Source organism: Cyprinodon variegatus, unplaced genomic scaffold (assembly GCF_000732505.1).
Source record: "Cyprinodon variegatus isolate N-32 unplaced genomic scaffold, C_variegatus-1.0 Scaffold428, whole genome shotgun sequence".
Taxonomy (NCBI): domain Eukaryota; kingdom Metazoa; phylum Chordata; class Actinopteri; order Cyprinodontiformes; family Cyprinodontidae; genus Cyprinodon; species Cyprinodon variegatus.
Genome location: NW_015150881.1, coordinates 229,984 through 248,040, shown reverse-complemented (window position 1 = coordinate 248,040; position 18,057 = coordinate 229,984). Strand labels below are relative to the sequence as shown.

The following is an 18,057-nucleotide window of genomic DNA, read 5'->3' as shown; positions in this document are numbered from 1 at the left end:
CAGGAGGTGGCTCCATCCACACAATTAAATGGGTAATTCAGAATATTGTAATTTGAGATCTGTGAACAGGTTATTAGCAGTTATTGTCTCTCTTAGGGGATAACTGTTTTCATTTGGCATAAAGTTTCAGTGTAAGTGGACCTGTGTGCTGATGCTGACAGCTATGCTAGGGAAAAGTGAACTTACTATCTTTAAAACAGTTTTATTCTTAAACACCTCAAAAGTGTTTATGTGCAACATCCTTGTATGAACGTTGTATCATAATTGCATTGTTTAACTCCTTACAGATGATTTAAACAGGAAATGGAAGCAGTGATGATCCTGATACTAATGATGACCCTTAGTAATACATGTACTAAGAACAGGAGATGCAGAATGTGTTTCATCTTCATCTTGTTTTTCTTTGAGGAACATTGTTGATTCTGTCCCTGTGATCTTTCTAGGGCTCCAACAATTGATTATTTTGCTAATTGATTAATCTTTTGATTATCTTTTCAATTATTTATTAATTATCAACTAGCAAAAAGTGTATTTTTCACAGAATATAAACCAGGGGAAATTAAAGTTATACCACTTGAGGAGTTTTATATAAGGCATATGCACGGAAGGAATTTTTTTGTAATAAATGCAAATTGTTTAAAGATTATTTTACAATTTTTACGCCTGATTTCAACTCAGATTTGCTCTTTTAGCGAATGGCATATTTTAGGGTCTGTATACTCCAGATTATGATTATCCAATTACTAAATTAATTGACAATTTATTCATTAATTGATTAATCATGATTAATCATATTAATTGTTTTGTTCCTAGACCTTGCCAATGTAGTCATATTGTTCTTTGTAAATAACTGCCAAATGCAAAGATTAACTGTTTAAAGGTTGTTAAAAGTATGGTTTACATCAGCCACTTTGACATTTTGGAGAGTTCAGAACGTTTTCTAGAAACAACCTAGCAAATAAATCCCACCACATAATTTTTTTTTTGTTGTTGTTTTGATCAATTATTATTGATCAGTAAAGAATATCAATGACAAACTCAACAATACGTCAATAATGAACATTACAAGAAACAAATAAGATCACAACTCCTACTAACTCCAATAAAAATTAGAGGCTAGAACAAGGAAGAGAAAATAATTAATAATTATTAAGAAGAGGGGACTAACTGAAATTCTTCCAATAATTCAAACAATTTATTTGCTTTAAGGTTCTGCATCTTTTTCAGACATCGGTTAAAGGTGGAAAGTTCTTTTTTGAGAACAGAGAATGAGAGGGATCATTTTGTATAACGACGTTTATGGATATATAATTTGGTTATAATCATCAAAGTATTAACTAAGAATTCCACCTTTTTTTCATTAATATATAAACCAAACTGAATTATTTGTAAGGAATTAACGTCCATATTTATAGACCTAGAAGATAGAAAGATCTGAAGTTGATCCCAAATGATTAGTAGTTTCCAATTGAGTTGTACAGAAACCACAATTCCCAACATTAAATTTAAAACTCTCTTTTAAGTACTCATTTGAAGGATATATGTAATTTATTATTCTAAATTGTAATTCTTTATATTTAGGAGGAATTGGGAATGTCAAATAATAATCATAGATTTGTTAAAATGTTGTAAGAGAAATGTACGTTTAGTTCCACCGAGGTACATATTATGTATAGAATATTGATTCAAGAACCTATTGGTGCAGTTATTATCGCTAATGTCCACATGCTAAATTTGAGGCTTATGGAGTCTTGGAATAGAGAAATTAGATATACTGTTTTTAACTGACATAAGAAGAACATTAGCTATATTACGTAAAACTTTATTGTAACTTGTTAATGAACAATCAGTTCCCCCACCACATAAATCCCAAGCTATCCCTTTAGCAAAGAAGCAGAGATCTGAAACGAGGCAGTAATTCCCTCTGCCCAGCTGGGGGCGCTGTGTTTTCTGCTCATACACTCTGACCTTAGCGGGCCCAGCAGCTTCTTCCGCCGGGGGTCTCGCCGACTTGCACAGGTTGAAAATGAATGTAAGAAGTAATGTTTTACGTTCGTAGTTATATTTCACCGTTTATAGGAGAAATAGCTGTCGTATTTTTGCATTCCTAAGCGTCACTGAGGCTTGCTGCTTCGGCAGTTGGAGCTACTGTCGCTATAAACTGTACTTTAGCTCAACATGTCTGCGGAGGAAGCGGACAAAACAGCCACTACTGACGCCAGCGCCGGGGATGAAGAGGAGGAATGGCTGTATGGAGGTAAAACCAACCAGAAGCACCCTACGCTCAACCGTCAACGATATGTTTTACTATCCCTTTAGTTCAAATAACGAACCTTTCTGGGCTCTGAGGGAAAAAAAATAATGAACATTAGCCTGGATGCTAACTAGCATCGCTTGTTTATTTGGTTCATAGGCCTTTAGCGTTAACAGCATAAGCATTAATTACAAATAAACGTGTGAACTTTAATTTTTCCATATTTAGCGTGGAATACTTTTCTAAATCATTTGGTTATTATAAGTGGTTTTAAACATTGGCTTAAGTTTGCTTTTAGCTAAACTAATGTTTTGTCTGTATTCCAGATGAATCAGAAAGCAAGGAAGAGGATGAAGAAACCAAACTGAGTGCTAGTGTCAGGTAACACTAACTCTAGAGGATCGGCTCTAATTCATGGAAAGTCTTTTGAATTGTCTTGTCCTGAGTTGTGGTATACAGATAAACATCCTTTCTATTCAACATGAACATAACCGAGGGCTTGAGTATTATCAGCCTGCTTTGGCAAGGATGAGCCATATTTTGTCATCTACATGTATTATGTATTCAAGCCCAGATTTCTTGGAAATATTGTGGATTTTGGAAGGAAATAGTGAATTTTATTGAATCTTCCTAAAGCTCTGTCGATCCATCTCTTGCTTATTTAATTAAAAATACAAAGTGTCTGATTGTATATTAAATCTCCAGTGCACCTGCTGAGACTTCAACAGATGATGCTGCCATTGTTGATGTACACGCCACTGGAAATGGAGTTGCCTCTGAGGTATGGCCTTGGGACATAGTTCCTCTTTGTCTTTTTTTTTTATTTTTATTTTTTTATATTTCTGTTATGTTTTTTTTCCCTTTCCATACTTTATTTCATGTTTCACTTTTTCTTATTTAGGCCCCAGGTGAAGCTACGGGTGAGGACGTGGAGAGTGACAGCGACAGTGATGACGACGATGATGATGTCCGAGTTACCATTGGCGACATTAAAACTGGAGCACCACAGTATACGTAAGTCTCTCTTCTTTTTTGTGTCCTGTTTAGCTAATATAGCTCTGGGAATTGATGTCCCAGCTGATAAATCAACAGCTTTGCTCTCACAAGCAGACCAGTAGAACTGTTGCCTTTAGGTTCTGCTTGGTATTTTTATATTAAACTTCATAGTACATTATGTGGGGAGACAAATCATATACAACAGACCCGGAAAGGGAGGTGAGAAAGAATGGCGGGATAAGAACTAAGGGGAGAGAAATAGAAACAGGAAAGTGTGCATGAGAAGAGAGAAAATAAATCAAACCAGCTGAAATAGACAACACAGAAGGTATACAGTAAATCCTAGAAGTCTGCTTCCATACCTGTATGAAATGAGAGGTACAGAAAACAGATACTATAGCAGCAAAAAGAAAACAGACAACCAAATTAAACTTGAAAAAAATTAAGAAAACATGTTTTCTGTCATAGGGAGTTGTCTTAAGTATAATTTAACTCATTTTATGATAAGGTTGTTTCTAGGGTTGAGTGATGTGCACTCAAAATCTTATTCCAATATTGGGTGATGTTATCCTGAAAACAATAAAATAAAAATTGTTCTTTAGTCTTTCTCAGGTTTGGCTGTGCCTTCTTACCACAGCCATCATAGCCCCACAATCACAAAGAAAACTCTTGAAGAATATACCCTTTCAAATGTGGTTTCTTTAGGAAGCCAGTTTCATAAAGAAGTATGATTTAATTGACAAATCATCTGATAATAACCACATTTAATCATTTTAAAATTATTCAATGCACCGATGGAAAATAATGAGACAAAAAAAGAACAAAAAACATAGAAACTCTGACAGTTCACACAGTTTCTGTACTTTTTATTCATTGTTTATTCTAATTTATTGTTTAAACGATAAATCAAAATTCTTACCATGACCGGAAATTTTTTCATGATAAATGCCCACACCTAGTGTACTGATGTACATTACAAACATGTTAATGGAGGCATCGCTGAACTCCGGAGACAAAAAAATGTTGTTAATTAACTAATGGCGTATGCATCAGTTGATGCTTGTTTAAAAACAGTAAAAGTTTTAGGAGGTAAAGACGACTAAGTTGTTTCCTTACCAAATGTTGACCAAAACGAAAAAGTTTTTTTTTTCCAGTAGCTCGATTTAGATAAATTTTTTTTTTTTGGCCTATTTTTATTTTATTATTATTTTTTTATGGGTCTTTTTGTTCATTTTGATGCAAAACATACATTTATTAACACTTTGAAATTATCTGCTATCAGTTTAATCATGTAGTGCTGATCCACAAACATTTAGTCTCAATGAGCTTTAAAATGCTCAAGTTTAAAGGCAATATATGTATATATTTTTCTTCTATTCAGTTGGCACAAGTTTCACCCATGTTACAATTCTGAATACTGTAAATTTATTTTATAATAAATGCTGAAGCAGCTTCATTTCCTACTGTCAGATTAAAAATAAAAGTTTGTAATGTATATATTTTCGTTCCAGGACATATGGAGCCCCACCTGTTAACCTCAACATAAAGACAACAGGCTCAAGACCGTATGGACAAGGTGCGCTCTTCATCAGTTTGATCTGCCGGCTCATTTGACTCTTGACCTAACCCAGTTTTGGTTCTTTCTCCGTCATAAAAAGCCTCTAAGATATTGTTTTTATTTCTAGTGACCACAAAACTTAAGGGCGTGGATCTGGATGCACCTGGAAACATTAATGGCATCCCTGTGCTGGAGGTGGACATGGAGTCCTTTGAAGAGAAACCCTGGAGGAAACCAGGTCTGTTCAGGGTTCTTTTGTATTTTTGTATCCAGCAAGGAAAAAAAGTACCAAAAGAGATGAGATGCTTACAAAGGTGGTTGTAAAGTGGAGATCAATTTAATAGCTGGATCATCTCCTTTCCATCAGCATCTCTGATCCAGAGAGCTTGGGAGGCTGTTTCTTCTTTGTCATATGCATTCAGTTGTGTAATTTTTTTACTATATTGAGCTGGTTGGGGGGGGGAAACTCTGCCCTTAAAGTAAATGGCTGTTGTTGGTGACTGAAGAGACAAATTGATGCTGGAAAAAGAGAAATCTGTACCGTACTGACCTGAATAGAGGACGATCCTGATTATTAGGCAACCCCCTCTTTCCAGGACCAGTTTTTAGGAACAAAAGAAAAAAAGACTATTTTAATTACCTATTTTATATCTAAGTGCTAACCATTTAATTGAAATACTATTGCACTGAAAGATTTGTGCAATAAAACGAAAAGTAAAATAAAACACAGTGACACACTAAATTGAAATCTCACAACACTTGAACTCGAATGCAATCTGAACATACGGAACGTCTCAAAAACCTGCATGAGGCTTTTACTCGCCGATGTCCTCTGCCTTGCTGCGCCCGCTGTCTCTCCTACTACCACCCTGTAGCTTTTGCCGATCGCATTTTTCCTGTTCTCTTAAAACATGCCATCTTCTAAAATTGTACCCTGTAAAGCCATATTTATTTGCTGCTTTAGAGTCGTTTGATGCCTCCGCTGCATTGACCACCATTTGTTTAAATTGGCGTCATAACTCTACCTCAAGGTCTGCAAACTTGTCTGACTTTTGATCCACTCTGTTCTTGCCAGCGACTCTCCGTTTGTAGCATCCTTGTCACTGCTTCTGTTGTGATAGAAAGATGACCCCAGCCAGAGTGAGGTCACTGGCTTAAAAAACAAACAAAAAAAAAACGGCGCCCTCTACTGTTGCGTTCGTGTAGCGACCCCAGAAAACTATCATTCTGTATAATTGGTTAGACCTCGACTATAAGATGAACCCACATTTTCACATCATTTGAACAAAAAAACAAACAAACCGTGTCTTATATTTGGGCCAATACGGTGATAGTACAATGTCAGGGGAGTGCTGGCCTAGTGGTTAGAGCAGCACGCTTGGGCTCTGAGAAGGTTGCAAGTACCTGGTTCGATCCCCACAGCCTCCACTCTGGGTCCCTGAGCAAGACCCTTAACCCCACACTGCTCCCCGGCCGCCACACAATGGCAGCCCTCTGCTCCCCAAGGGGATGGGTAAATGCAGAGAGTGAATTTCTCCAGTGTGAGATTAATAAAGTTGAATAATAATTATGTAGACCTAAACTTTAAAGCAATACTTTAACTTTCTGACATTATGTTTCTAGATCTGTAATTCTGAAATTTAGCACCTCTTGTAGTAACAAGCCAAATGAAACAGTTTAGTTTAAGAGTTTAAATAATACATGATACTTGGTTCAAAAGTTACGCAGTGTTACTTAAATGAAGCCTGAGAACACTCACTTTATAGTTTTTCATTGAACTTTTAAATATTTTAACCATTAAATCCAGGAAATACTAAAATCAATCAAGTGTATAATATTTTCCATTGTTTGTTGCAGCCACACAACAACGTGATAAACTGAACGTCTTGTTGAATTGGTTTGCAGGTGCTGATTTGTCCGACTACTTCAACTACGGCTTCAATGAGGACACCTGGAAGGCTTATTGTGACAAGCAGAAGAGGCTGCAAAAGGGGCTGGAGGTTTCTACAGGCAGCTCAGGGACCAGCAAGATCACTGTAGGACTTATGTTTCTCTGCTAATCTCAGACATCGATTGTTTTGTCTTGTAAAATATTCTGATAATGTATTTCTTTGGGATTTCCATAGGTTCAGCAGGGCAGAACAGGAAATGAAAAGGAGGTATCCAGTTTAGCTGTTCACACATCTAAAGCAGACTTCCCATCCCCTGTCAGCCTGTACAAGTCTGTTTCCAGTCAGATCACCAGGTAATGACTTCATTCTTGTTTCCTGTGAATGTTTGACCTTATGGAACTGGAAGAAGAACCATCTTTACAGTTACTGAATGTGTAACGGGAAAAAAAGGCTATTGTTTTTATCTCAACTATTGCTTTTTACAGCTGAAGTTTTTGAACTCGCAGTGTATTTATTCAGTCTGTAAAGGGCAGATTATACTTCTGCAAGCTCACACATCAAATGTCGCTGGTTGCGAACCAGTTTTTTTCTTGGTATGTTTTTGCTCTGTCGGTCTGGAATTTCAAGGGACGCACAGCAGTTTCCCGCCAAGTCGCAAGTAGGAGCCAATTCGAGAATTTCACCTATTTATCTCTCCGTCTCTTCCACCTTTGTAAACACTCCTTTGGATCACACTCAAGGTTCTGGCTGATCTCCCTCCAGGAGTTGGCAGAGACCTTGGCATTTTTATATAATTTGTCTGAGGCATCGTACAAGTGTTTGTACTTCCAAACTTAACCTTTCGTCGTAGTTGTCCGTTGTAGTTGTTCCTTGGTTTTTAAAAATGGCACGATCCGGCACTGAATCGAGAAAGACGACCACGCAGACAGCCGGAAAGGCATACCAAGGACCAATCACAGCGGGTTTTTGTCTGCGCACTTCGCTTGAGGTCTGCGCGGGTTTGCGACCGTCTGACGCATAGTCAGGATTTTTTTGAGGTGAGCAACGACGGTTGCAGAACCTCTGCGCGGTGTCGTGGTCGCGCACAGAGGCAGACTTAACGGTTGCAGAGGCGATGTGTCACAAGCATAAATTGGCCTTAAGTGTGAATTTAAAAAAAGGAGCATTGTGAAAACGGCTAAATGATCAATCATTTATATTAGAAATTAAAGGCTGTATATTGCATAGAGTAATGGCACAGTACATGATTTCTTTATTTCTTCTTATTATTTCTTCTCATTTTAAAGTACCCAGAACTGGGTTTTAGATTGTTACATAAGATAAAAATATATCTCTATGTTTTCTTTAACTAGTCAATCTTCTGAAAAGCATGTTTATTTCCATGAAATTTGTCTATTAAAATCCCAAACTGGCTTTAAAAACATCCTGTAGGTGATCTGCTCTGTTAGGTCTGGTGTCTCTCATCTTTCCCTTTACAATGAACCAGATTCTGTTTTTGTTTAGGTCAGGCCAGCTTGCTTGTGTTTACAGCACTGTGACTCCATGGCTGCCAATTTGTAGAAACCTTTACCTTTGACACAGTTGGTGGTTGCAGAGGATCAAAGGGTGAAAAGAAGCGGGAGCAGGCGCTCAGTACATGCAGCCTAAAAATCACATGGAAGCAGAGATCAGTCGTCAGCCAGAGTGCTGCCCAAAATATGGCTTTGCTCTAGACATAGATTAAACAGATACAGACACCTAAACAATCACACATGCCTGTAGCGGTCGAAATAACGCATTTACATGGTGCCGAAGTGCTCCAACAGTGACCCAATCACAGCATAATTCTGAAAACTGAGAGGGAGTGTCAATTACGCAGTGATGCTGGAAAAAAACCTAAAAATGTAATACAGATCTCTGAGAAAAACTGACTTTTTACGTGCACTTTTCCGGTCAGCTGTTCTTCCTATGACTGTGTGGGCCTTAGTACTGCATTAACCTAACATTTATCCGTCAAAACTGCTTTTGTTGGGTAATGTCTAAGTTTTCTAATACACCTTAGTTTTTTTTCTTTATTCATTTTAGGCCATATTTGAAAGTGCCATGAAAAAGGACTTTGTCTTTTATCAATTATCTTCTAGTTTTTTCGCTTTTCTCTACATTGTGTTTAGTTTATTTTTGGTAGATTTTGATTCTCTATACATTTACATACAAGTTTACACAGCAACCTGAAGTGACCCAATTTGATGTTTTTTTTTTTTTGTTTGTTTTTTTGTTTAGACTGTCATGAAAAGATCACATACAGGTCGCATATGGGCAAAAAACAACAACACTGATCCCATTTTTTCGAGTGCGACCCAGGCCACTTGGCTATGGTGGTTCTGAATCTGATCTTTTCAAATGTGACCTGTGTCTGAACGGCCAGGTCGCATTCATCCGACCTGAACTCTATTAATACTCGAAAAAGGTCAATATTCTGTCTTGTAATGAAAGCAAGAAGCAGAACAGTTAGAAAAACAAACATGGCGGATGATAAAGCTGAGTGCAGTCTTTATTTTTAACCATAGAAAAGATCATGTTGTTAATGCACTGGCTGAGGTTGGGAAAGAAATGAAAGATCGCTAGATGCGCTTCAGTACTCTGCATGTGGGACACTTAAGATGTATAAATGCTTTTCGCACAGTAGATCACTTACAAGTCGCATTTAATTGGAAATGTGAACGACTATCTGATTTCATTAAAAATTGGAATTGAGGATCAAGGCCTGCTGTGTGAACGTAGCCTTAGATTTATTATCTTTAGTGAAAATCATTTTGCTGTCAGATTATATTAACTTTTCTATCAGGAAATAAAAAAAATGCTTGATTTAATTATTATTGTTTTGATATAGTGCAGGTTTAATGAATTATAGGTTTATTCATGAATTTGATAAAACAGATGTTTGGTAGGCTACGTCTCAGTTATGCATCATATTGTAATTTCTAACAGACTGATCATAAACTTAAGGGATTTTTTTTTTCTATTTTGCCTGTAAGTCTGAAGTTGCTCCACGTTCTTCTCTGGCTCTTATGTTTTTATCTCAATATTTTCTCTGCAGGAAGACGAGTGGTACGATTGATGTGATTGGTGGTCAGTTGGCTACAATCAGCAGGGTTGAGGGGCGACGCAGACACAACTTGGAGGGAAACAATATCCAGGTACAGAAGCCACTGAAACATCTCTCCTCAAAGCCCTGAAGAAGGTGCTGACAGCGCCCTCTGCTGTCTGTTTTTGTGTAGGTGATCTCGGAGCATTCGACGTCAGAAGCTGAATCGTCTGCAGCTAAGATTCCTACCTTCTTCCCTCCTGGACCGATTCCTCCAAACATACCCCCACCTCCTTTCCTCCCTCCCCCACCCAACGTCAGCACTGCACCTCCTCTCATACCTCCACCCAGTCAGTTCATTTTCTCACTTGAGTTTTTTAATGAATGTGTTTGCTTTGAGTGTTTATGTTTTTCATCTTGCTCTACCTCACAGGATTGCCCATTACAGTCCCTCCTCCTGGTTTTCACCCTCCAACAAGCGGCCCTCCACCTTCTTTAATTCCCACAATGGACAGGTAACACTTTGGACTCACTTGCTGAACTTTATATTTGTAGATAAAACACGAGGTCAAGGGCCAAAAAACTCCTGTTTTCATCTCTGTGACCTTCTGTTGTTTTTACAGGGGGCTAATGCTACTGCTGCAGGTTATGTAAACAGGCTCCTTTTTAGAGTCACTAAACTCTGAGGTCCTACCAGTCTGTTATGCTGTTTAAAAAGGTTTAAACTAAACTGAAAGAAAACATGGTGAAAAAAGAAAAAATAAGCAGATTTGACCTAAAACACATTAGTTACACTCTGAGACATTTTATAGCTACCTAATAAGAACAGGAAGTCCAAATTGAAGTTGGTGAGATAGAGATCACAACTTCTGAAATAATGTTGTCTGGGGGGTTCAGTTAACATTTAGGACATATTTGATATAAGATAAATGCAACTTTTCAGGAGAGTTTTAGGCCTGAAATGTGCTTGGGTGGTGATGCTTTGCTGCAGCATATGAGATCATTAAAAAACAACAAATTAAAAGCTATGAATCTGGAATCTATTTGAAAATATTTCCCACGAAACATGTTAACTGGTGCTCAATGAATTTCCCAAAAGTCAAAATTTTTATTTTATTTAGATTTTTCTTTGCACCTACCACAAGCTTGTAGATGTTTCACTTTTATGTTTTTTTTTTTTTATATATATTTTTTTTGTGTGAAAGTCTGCTTATCCAGAATCCATTCTTGCACAATTTTACTGTTACCTTTGTTTGGAAAAGTGCTTATGTCTATTAGCACAAGTGCCTACTGGAGGTTTTTGTTTTTTGTTTTTTCTTTGTGGAACCAAACCCCTTTTAAATATTTTACCTCCACCCAAAGGGCTGGAATAATAAAAAAAAAAAATAGAGTCTCTTGGGCTGCGTTCAAGCTTGAGCCTAAAGTGACCAAAATGTTTTTTGTTTTTTTTTCAGCTTGTTAGAGCAGCAAGTTAATGGTGGGGGGATTTCTTATATATATACTATGCAGGAATACCTTGCATCCGGTCCAGTGGTCCGCAGAGGGAGCAGACCCTCTATGCAAAAAAATAAAAATAAAAAACAGTGCAGCGTAAATAATTAGTTTCAAGCAGTAGATTTTAGGCTTTTGGAGGTGAAATGTGTTTTTTTCTTTTTTTTAATGGATTTAATTAAAAAGGGTAAGGGGAGTGTTGGCCTAGTGGGATAGAGTTGTGAGCTTGAGCTCTGAGAAGGTTGTGAATATCCACTCTGGGTTCCTGAGCAAAACCCTTAACCCCTGATTGCTCCATTGGCGCCGCACAATGGCACCCCTCTGCTCCCCAAGGTGATGGGTTAAATGCAGATGACAAACTTCCCTATTGTGGGGCAATAAATTTATTTACATTTAAATATTTTTTTTTGGTATTTAATGTCTAATTGAATCAGTTTGTGTGTTTTAATAAAACATATTAAATTGCTAATCTATCAGAATATCTCTCAGTGAAGACCAGGATAATTATTGAAGTTTTCTAATTTTTCACAGGACTGTAAATGTTTAGAGAAACAGGACATCTGCAGTCACCCACTGAGCAACGCTAACCTTCTTTTGTCTGTTTCCATAGCAGCCACACAGGAGGCTACGATGGGCGCTCTGTCCCTCCGTACCCGTTTCCTCAAGGTAGAAATCTCATCATCAGTCTCCTTCTTACACATTATAAACCTAAAAGAAAATTAATCACATGAGGGAACCCATCTGATCTGTGGCTCATTTCCAGCAAACATTTAAATTGAATTCCTAATTATTCCCTATGCAGGTGCTTACCCACCACCTTTAGCAGGAGGTGTGCCTCCCCCATGGCCCCCCATGGTGGACAACAGCAAACCCTGGGACTACTATTCCCGCCGTGAGGACAAGAGAGAAAAAGAGCGAGACAGACCCAGAGAGAGGACCCATGAACGAGAGCGAGAGAGGGAGCACAGCCCCTCCACCATGAGCTACACCAGGTCAGAAGGACACCACACACACACACACACACGGTGTATTTCCTGTAGCTCACTGAACAGTTTGATGTTCAGGATGGAGATCAGGGCTGATGCTGTTCAGAAAAATAAATGTCTGACAGAAAAAGGCCTCTAATTGAATAAACCTGCACTGTTAACTTTCACTTCACAGCAAATGTGGAGCAAATCCAGGAGGCCTGAAATCCATACTCAAACACTGTGCTTGTATACCTGATGTCTGAATAAAATGATTGTTTTTACATAGTGATGAGGAGCGATATCGCTACCGCGAGTACCAGGAACGCGGTTACGCAGAGCGCCATCGAGATCGGGCAAGCCGAGAAAAGGAGGAGAGACACAGGGAGAGGCGGCACCGCGAGAAAGAGGAGGGACGTCACAAGTCCTCCCGCAGGTACACTGAACGCTGACTTGTTATTGGGACATTCTCCGTCATCCTGATGTTACTGGACTTCTTTCACAGCAAGGAGATCTAAAACATTATTGGTAATCAGAGTGAGGCGTTTCATCTTTGTCAGGCACAGCAGTACATTTTCATACTTAGACCAGACTTTTCAGCTGCAAAAGGTTACTGACCCATCTGGGTTTGTTTAAACTTTGTTTCATTTCATTTAATAAATCCACATTATCCAAAGACGTTTCAATTCCTGAAAGTTTTAGTTCTGAATCTTACAAGAAATAAAGGGATTAGTACATTCTCCTGATCTATACATCAAAGCAAACGTCTATAACTGATATCTCAGGTCACCCTTAATCTAAATCCTAATGAAAATTGCTTTTAATCTGATGTTTATGCAGGAAGTGAATTGATGGGTTCTCCTGTTTAATGTCCTTTAACAAAGTTGTTGGAAAACAAACTGGTTGAACCAATGGAGCCCATCATATGCAGTTGCCTGATTAAGAAAACAAACAACTCAATTAGTTTCTATATTTTTTATTTAATGATAACTCCAATAAGAATCAGCAGCTATATTACAGGAAAATGTGATTTTTATTTTCCTGTTAAATAATTTCATAAAAACGAACAAATCCATCAATGCAACCTGAGAACTCGTCACCTATTAGCAGATACTAGGATACGCTTATTTCTGTATTTGGTGGTTTTCTCTCCATTTCTATAAGAAAATGTAGCTCTTACTATTTATATCTCGGTGGATTGATCGATATAGTTATATATATATAATTTATAAAAAAGTCTGACTGATTAAAATAACCCTCAGAGAAAGCATAAAATGAATATTGGCAGGGATAAACCTGATCAGTTTATCTAATGCTTGTTTGAAGCCTATTAATCAGTGTTCTCATAAAACTTCATGAAGTTAACTCAGTTGAAGCTCCTTTTAAAATTTCTAAGCTGAAATACTCAGCAAAGAAACTTTTAATATACGTTTACTTCTTCCATCATTTTCTCCCTCTTTCATTAAATCCCCCTTTTGTCCTTTCTGTCGTTCTTTGTCCTCTTGTCTCTGCTCTGTCCCTGCTGTCTCATTGATCCTTCCCCTATTTTTGTCCATCTCTAATTTCTGTGCCCTGCTGCTTATCCCCTCTCCTCCGGTCTTCTGTCCTTGTTTGACTCTCCTCCTGTTTTCTCCTTTACAGTAGCAGCAGCCGGAGGAGACACGACAGCGAAGAGGGCGACAGCCACAGGAGGCACAAACACAAGAAGAGTAAAAGGAGCAAAGAGGGCAAAGAGGCTAGTGAGGATATGGGTGCAGATCAGGAGAACCAGGAGGCTATGGAGTAAAAATGTCCATCTCTTAGTTTCTCTTCGATTTGTTCCCAGGCAGGAGAGGAAGGAAATTAAATGAAAGAATCATGTTCTCCTGCATCCTCCTTAACGTCACCACCACCTCAGAGGAGAGCAGGAGCTGAGGGAGAGCTGATCACCCCTCTTATCCTCCCACCAGTAAACACAGTAGTCCTGCAGCCACCTGTCCCAGCCCATCTCTCAGAGCAAAGCTGCAACAATTAGCTCACATTCAGAGATTTCATTGTTCATTCAGGACCATTAGTCTGATGAAAGTTTTTTTTGTATTGATGGTTTGGTATCATTCTGTTCTTGTAAGAAATTAAGACATCTAAGAACTTGCTGTCTGTTAAGTTTGATTAAAAACACTTTTGATAAGTTTGTCTCTCATTCTCCTTATTTAACTGAATAGCCCAACATTCTTTGATTTAATTTTAAACTCCAGTTTCCACATTTCTTTGTTTTCAAACCACACATTTTAAATCAAAAACTGGAATGATAGGGGTGTTATAAAACATTTGGTGTTGGTGTCCTTCTATGTCCCACTGCATGGGATTTCCTCTACCCTGTTGCAGACATTAATAGCAACTTTAATTCTGTTCTCATCCTTTATTCACATATTTGTCCCTTCACATTAATTTGTTGCAGACTTTAAATTGAACTTCATGTTGCTGTATTTCTTTTCATAAGGAATGGTCTTTGGACTCAACGCAGGAGCATTTAGCAAAGTCAAGAATATCACTAACTGCTGTTTCTAATTTTTGTCAAATGTTACATTAACCATCCATTTTCTGACACGCTTATCCCTGCTGGGGTCGCGAGGGTTGCTGGTGCCTATCTCCGGCTGTCAATGGGCAAGAGGCGGGGTACACCCTGATCAGGTCGCCAGTCTATCGCAGGGCAATGCAGAGAAACAACCATTCACACACATAATACCTAAGGAGAATTTAGAGAAGCCAATTAACCTAACATATGTTTTTGGACTGTGGGAGGAAGCCGGAGTACCAGGAGAGAACCCACTCATACACAGGAAGAACATGCAAACTCCATGCGGAAAGACCCTGGGCTGGGAATCAAACCCGAATCCTTCTTGAGCATCATTAGAGCATCATTCTTAAAATGTTTTTTTATTTGGCTAAACTACGCAGAGACTGGTGTTCTGGAATAAATGTGATAAAACCTTTTAAATGTTTTACTTCATTGCCTCAAATTACAGATAACAGCTATGAGAACTTTAAACACCTAATTTCCACCTCCTAAGAATGTAACTTAATGCAGGAAAGTTGAGCTTTCCTTATTATAAAGCAAACAATGAACAAGCTTAAAATAATTTAATCTACAAGGAAGCTTGAGAAATTTTCACATTAGGATCATATTCATAAAACTACATGTGCTACTCTACTGTAGTGTACAACTATGCATAACGTTCTGTAAAGCTTCCACGTGATCTGATCATTCGTCCTGAAAAAAGGCCAAAGTCTGCTTCCTTCGTTTAACTGTTTACTTTGGTTGCATCAGCTCAAAACTCCCCGAATAAATGTTTCATCTAGGTAGGGGCACTATTGGAATAAAAATTTGCGATACAGTGAGGAGGCAAAGTTCATTTGGAGGGCAAACAAACAAAGGAGATACCTTAAAGGCAGCCCTTGGAGGAGGCTCTGGGACTATAATCAAAGATTCGTTAGGATAATGAAGTGTTTTTCTGCCGTTGTGCTGCTGAGTCTCATCTCGCTGGGATTCTCTGCTCCTCTGAACAGCTGTGACACTCTGCTCAAAGCAATAGCTGTCAGCAATGAAGAAGTAAGTCCCTGCATGAATACTGTCAGTACTGTAACATGTTTAGATTGAAACATAATGTGCAGATATATTGTCCATCTGATGTTTTTGGAATTTAAGTAAATGTAAGACAACCTAGAAATTTTTCAAATGTGGCATTTGTTAAATATTATATAGGATGATTATTACCGTAGTTGGAAATTCCAGGTGTTGGAGTTAATCTTGTGTTTTGTTTTTCATCTCATCAGCAGAAATAGTCTTAAACTGTGAGTCAAAGTTTAACCTCCACAGTCATTTATTCAGCTGCTTATTCACATTAATACATTGTCCAAATAAATGCCCCTTATTTAATACAATCTACATCTATTGGAGAGAAACCATTTATATCTTTGAAAGTGGGCGTGTATAGTTTCTTGGAGGTATAATGGTGGATTTTTGCAAATTATTTTAAAACACCTGCCCTCTCCACTTAAAAATATAAAATAAAATGCACAACCCTGTATCTGCTCCCGAGAAGGAACGCCTTTTAAAAGCATGCAAGATAATTTCACCTCATGCATGCTCTGTTTAAAAGTTGCTGTTTGCATCGCTAATACAAGCTTACTTTCCAAAAGAAGATTAGCAATTTTTTTCACTATGTCAGACTCACCACTAGTAAGTGAAAATGGGGGTGAGCACGTAGGACGGCCTTATGTAAACATTTCATCAGAATGACTGACAATTAGAAGAACCACTTATTTTGATGATCCCCCGGAAAAAGAACATCCTCCACTAAACCTTCAAGTCCAGTTTAAGTCACACCAGACTGGTAGAGTTGTAGATTTCCATATATTTTATCTTTTATTTCATTTTATTCTACAAGCTGGTTCAATAGGTGAATTTATATTAATCCTTTATTTAACCCTCTTCAGAAGCACTTTGTTCAGCATTGTTGTTGTTTTTTTTATTCTCCAAAATTATCATTGATAATTGAAATTTGTTGCTTAAAGTAATATTTTTTTAAGTACCTGATCTTTATATTTTACTAACCCTCCCAATAATGTCTTTGCTGTACAAATCAAAGCTCCGTCCTGTAAAGTGAGGAAGTTTTTGGATAATTAACACACTTGATCAGCAGACATGGAAAACAGAATTTTTGTTCCACAATATCTTATTATTTCATTAACAACTTCCCCAAAAGTCTTAATGAATCTCCAATTCTCAATAAAAGTTTTTGGATTATACATACATCTTTTTCTTACCTATGTGCCAAAAAATACCTCCAAAAACCAACAAGGAGCCCCTGTTAAACTATTGTCATATTCAAAAATAGACTACACTGTAATGTCTGTGTGCTGCAGATGTTGGGTCGGTGGTACTACATTGGAGGGAGCTCTGACATCCCAGGAAGTCGCTCCCTGGCTCACCTGATGACCAGCGTCTGGCTGGATATGACCGCCACCTCCAGGAGCAACGTCCTCAATCTCGTCCAGAATCAGAGGATGTAAAGCTGCTCAGTTTCAGTTCATTCCTTTAATGCAAATTCATTACACACTGTACAGAGTCAGTTCAATCAAACCATGCAAACAACACACATGGACATAGATTGAGAAATATGAATTTATTCAATTTAAATTGCTGTTTTGTCTGATTTAAGTGGAATAAAACTGGTAGTTGGTTCCAAAGGAGAGAAGCCTGATAACTAAAAGATCTGCCTCCCATTCTACTTTTAGATATTCTAGGAACCACTAGTAAACCTGCAGATTGAGAGTGAAGTGCTCTGTTAGGAACATAAAGAACAAGTATATCTCGATAATAAAAAAAATAACTTTATTGATCTCACACTGGAGAAATTTATCTCTGCATTTAACCCATCCTCTTGGGGAGCAGTGGGCTGCCATTGTGCGGCACTTGAGGAGCAGTGTGGGTTTAAGGGTGTTGCCCAGGAAACCCAGAGTGCAGGCTGTACATAGGGATCGAAGCGCACTGCTTTAATGCACTGCTTTAACCACTAGGCCATTGCTCCCCTACTAGGGATATAAGATATGACTTTGTTATTTAATATCTGTAAAGGAAAAATAAGATAATTCTATTCTGGATTTAACAGGAAGCCAGTGAAGAGAAGCCAGGACAGGAGAGATATGATCTCAATTCAATTCAGATTATTTATATAGCACCAACTCACAACACCTGTCATCTCAAGGCACTTTACAGTTCAACCAGATCATACAGTCAAATTGATTCAAAGTTTTCTATCTAAGGAAACCAGTTGATTGCATCGACTCATTGACTC

At 38.0% G+C, this 18,057-nt stretch overlaps 2 protein-coding genes across 2 annotated transcripts in view; both read left to right on the top strand.

The window, feature by feature from the left end:
• The first annotated feature begins 1,976 nt into the window (after positions 1-1,976).
• Positions 1,977-14,383, top strand: LOC107093479 (pre-mRNA 3'-end-processing factor FIP1-like). Its single transcript, XM_015388557.1, has 15 exons — positions 1,977-2,257; positions 2,581-2,635; positions 2,960-3,035; positions 3,156-3,268; positions 4,762-4,826; positions 4,936-5,046; positions 6,714-6,844; positions 6,935-7,053; positions 9,777-9,876; positions 9,958-10,114; positions 10,198-10,279; positions 11,866-11,921; positions 12,058-12,247; positions 12,510-12,656; positions 13,862-14,383. Exons 1-15 carry the CDS (start codon positions 2,179-2,181, stop codon positions 14,004-14,006), a joined length of 1,626 nt encoding a protein of 541 aa, XP_015244043.1. The 5' UTR covers positions 1,977-2,178; the 3' UTR covers positions 14,007-14,383.
• Positions 14,384-15,552: 1,169 nt separating this feature from the next.
• LOC107093486 overlaps positions 15,553-18,057 on the top strand; it is a 4,944-nt gene continuing 2,439 nt past the window's right edge. The window contains exons 1-2 of the mRNA XM_015388564.1: positions 15,553-15,809; positions 17,126-17,268. Coding sequence (XP_015244050.1) covers positions 15,699-15,809; positions 17,126-17,268 — 254 coding nt within the window. The 5' untranslated portion in view covers positions 15,553-15,698. The remainder of the gene's footprint in view (positions 15,810-17,125; positions 17,269-18,057) is intronic.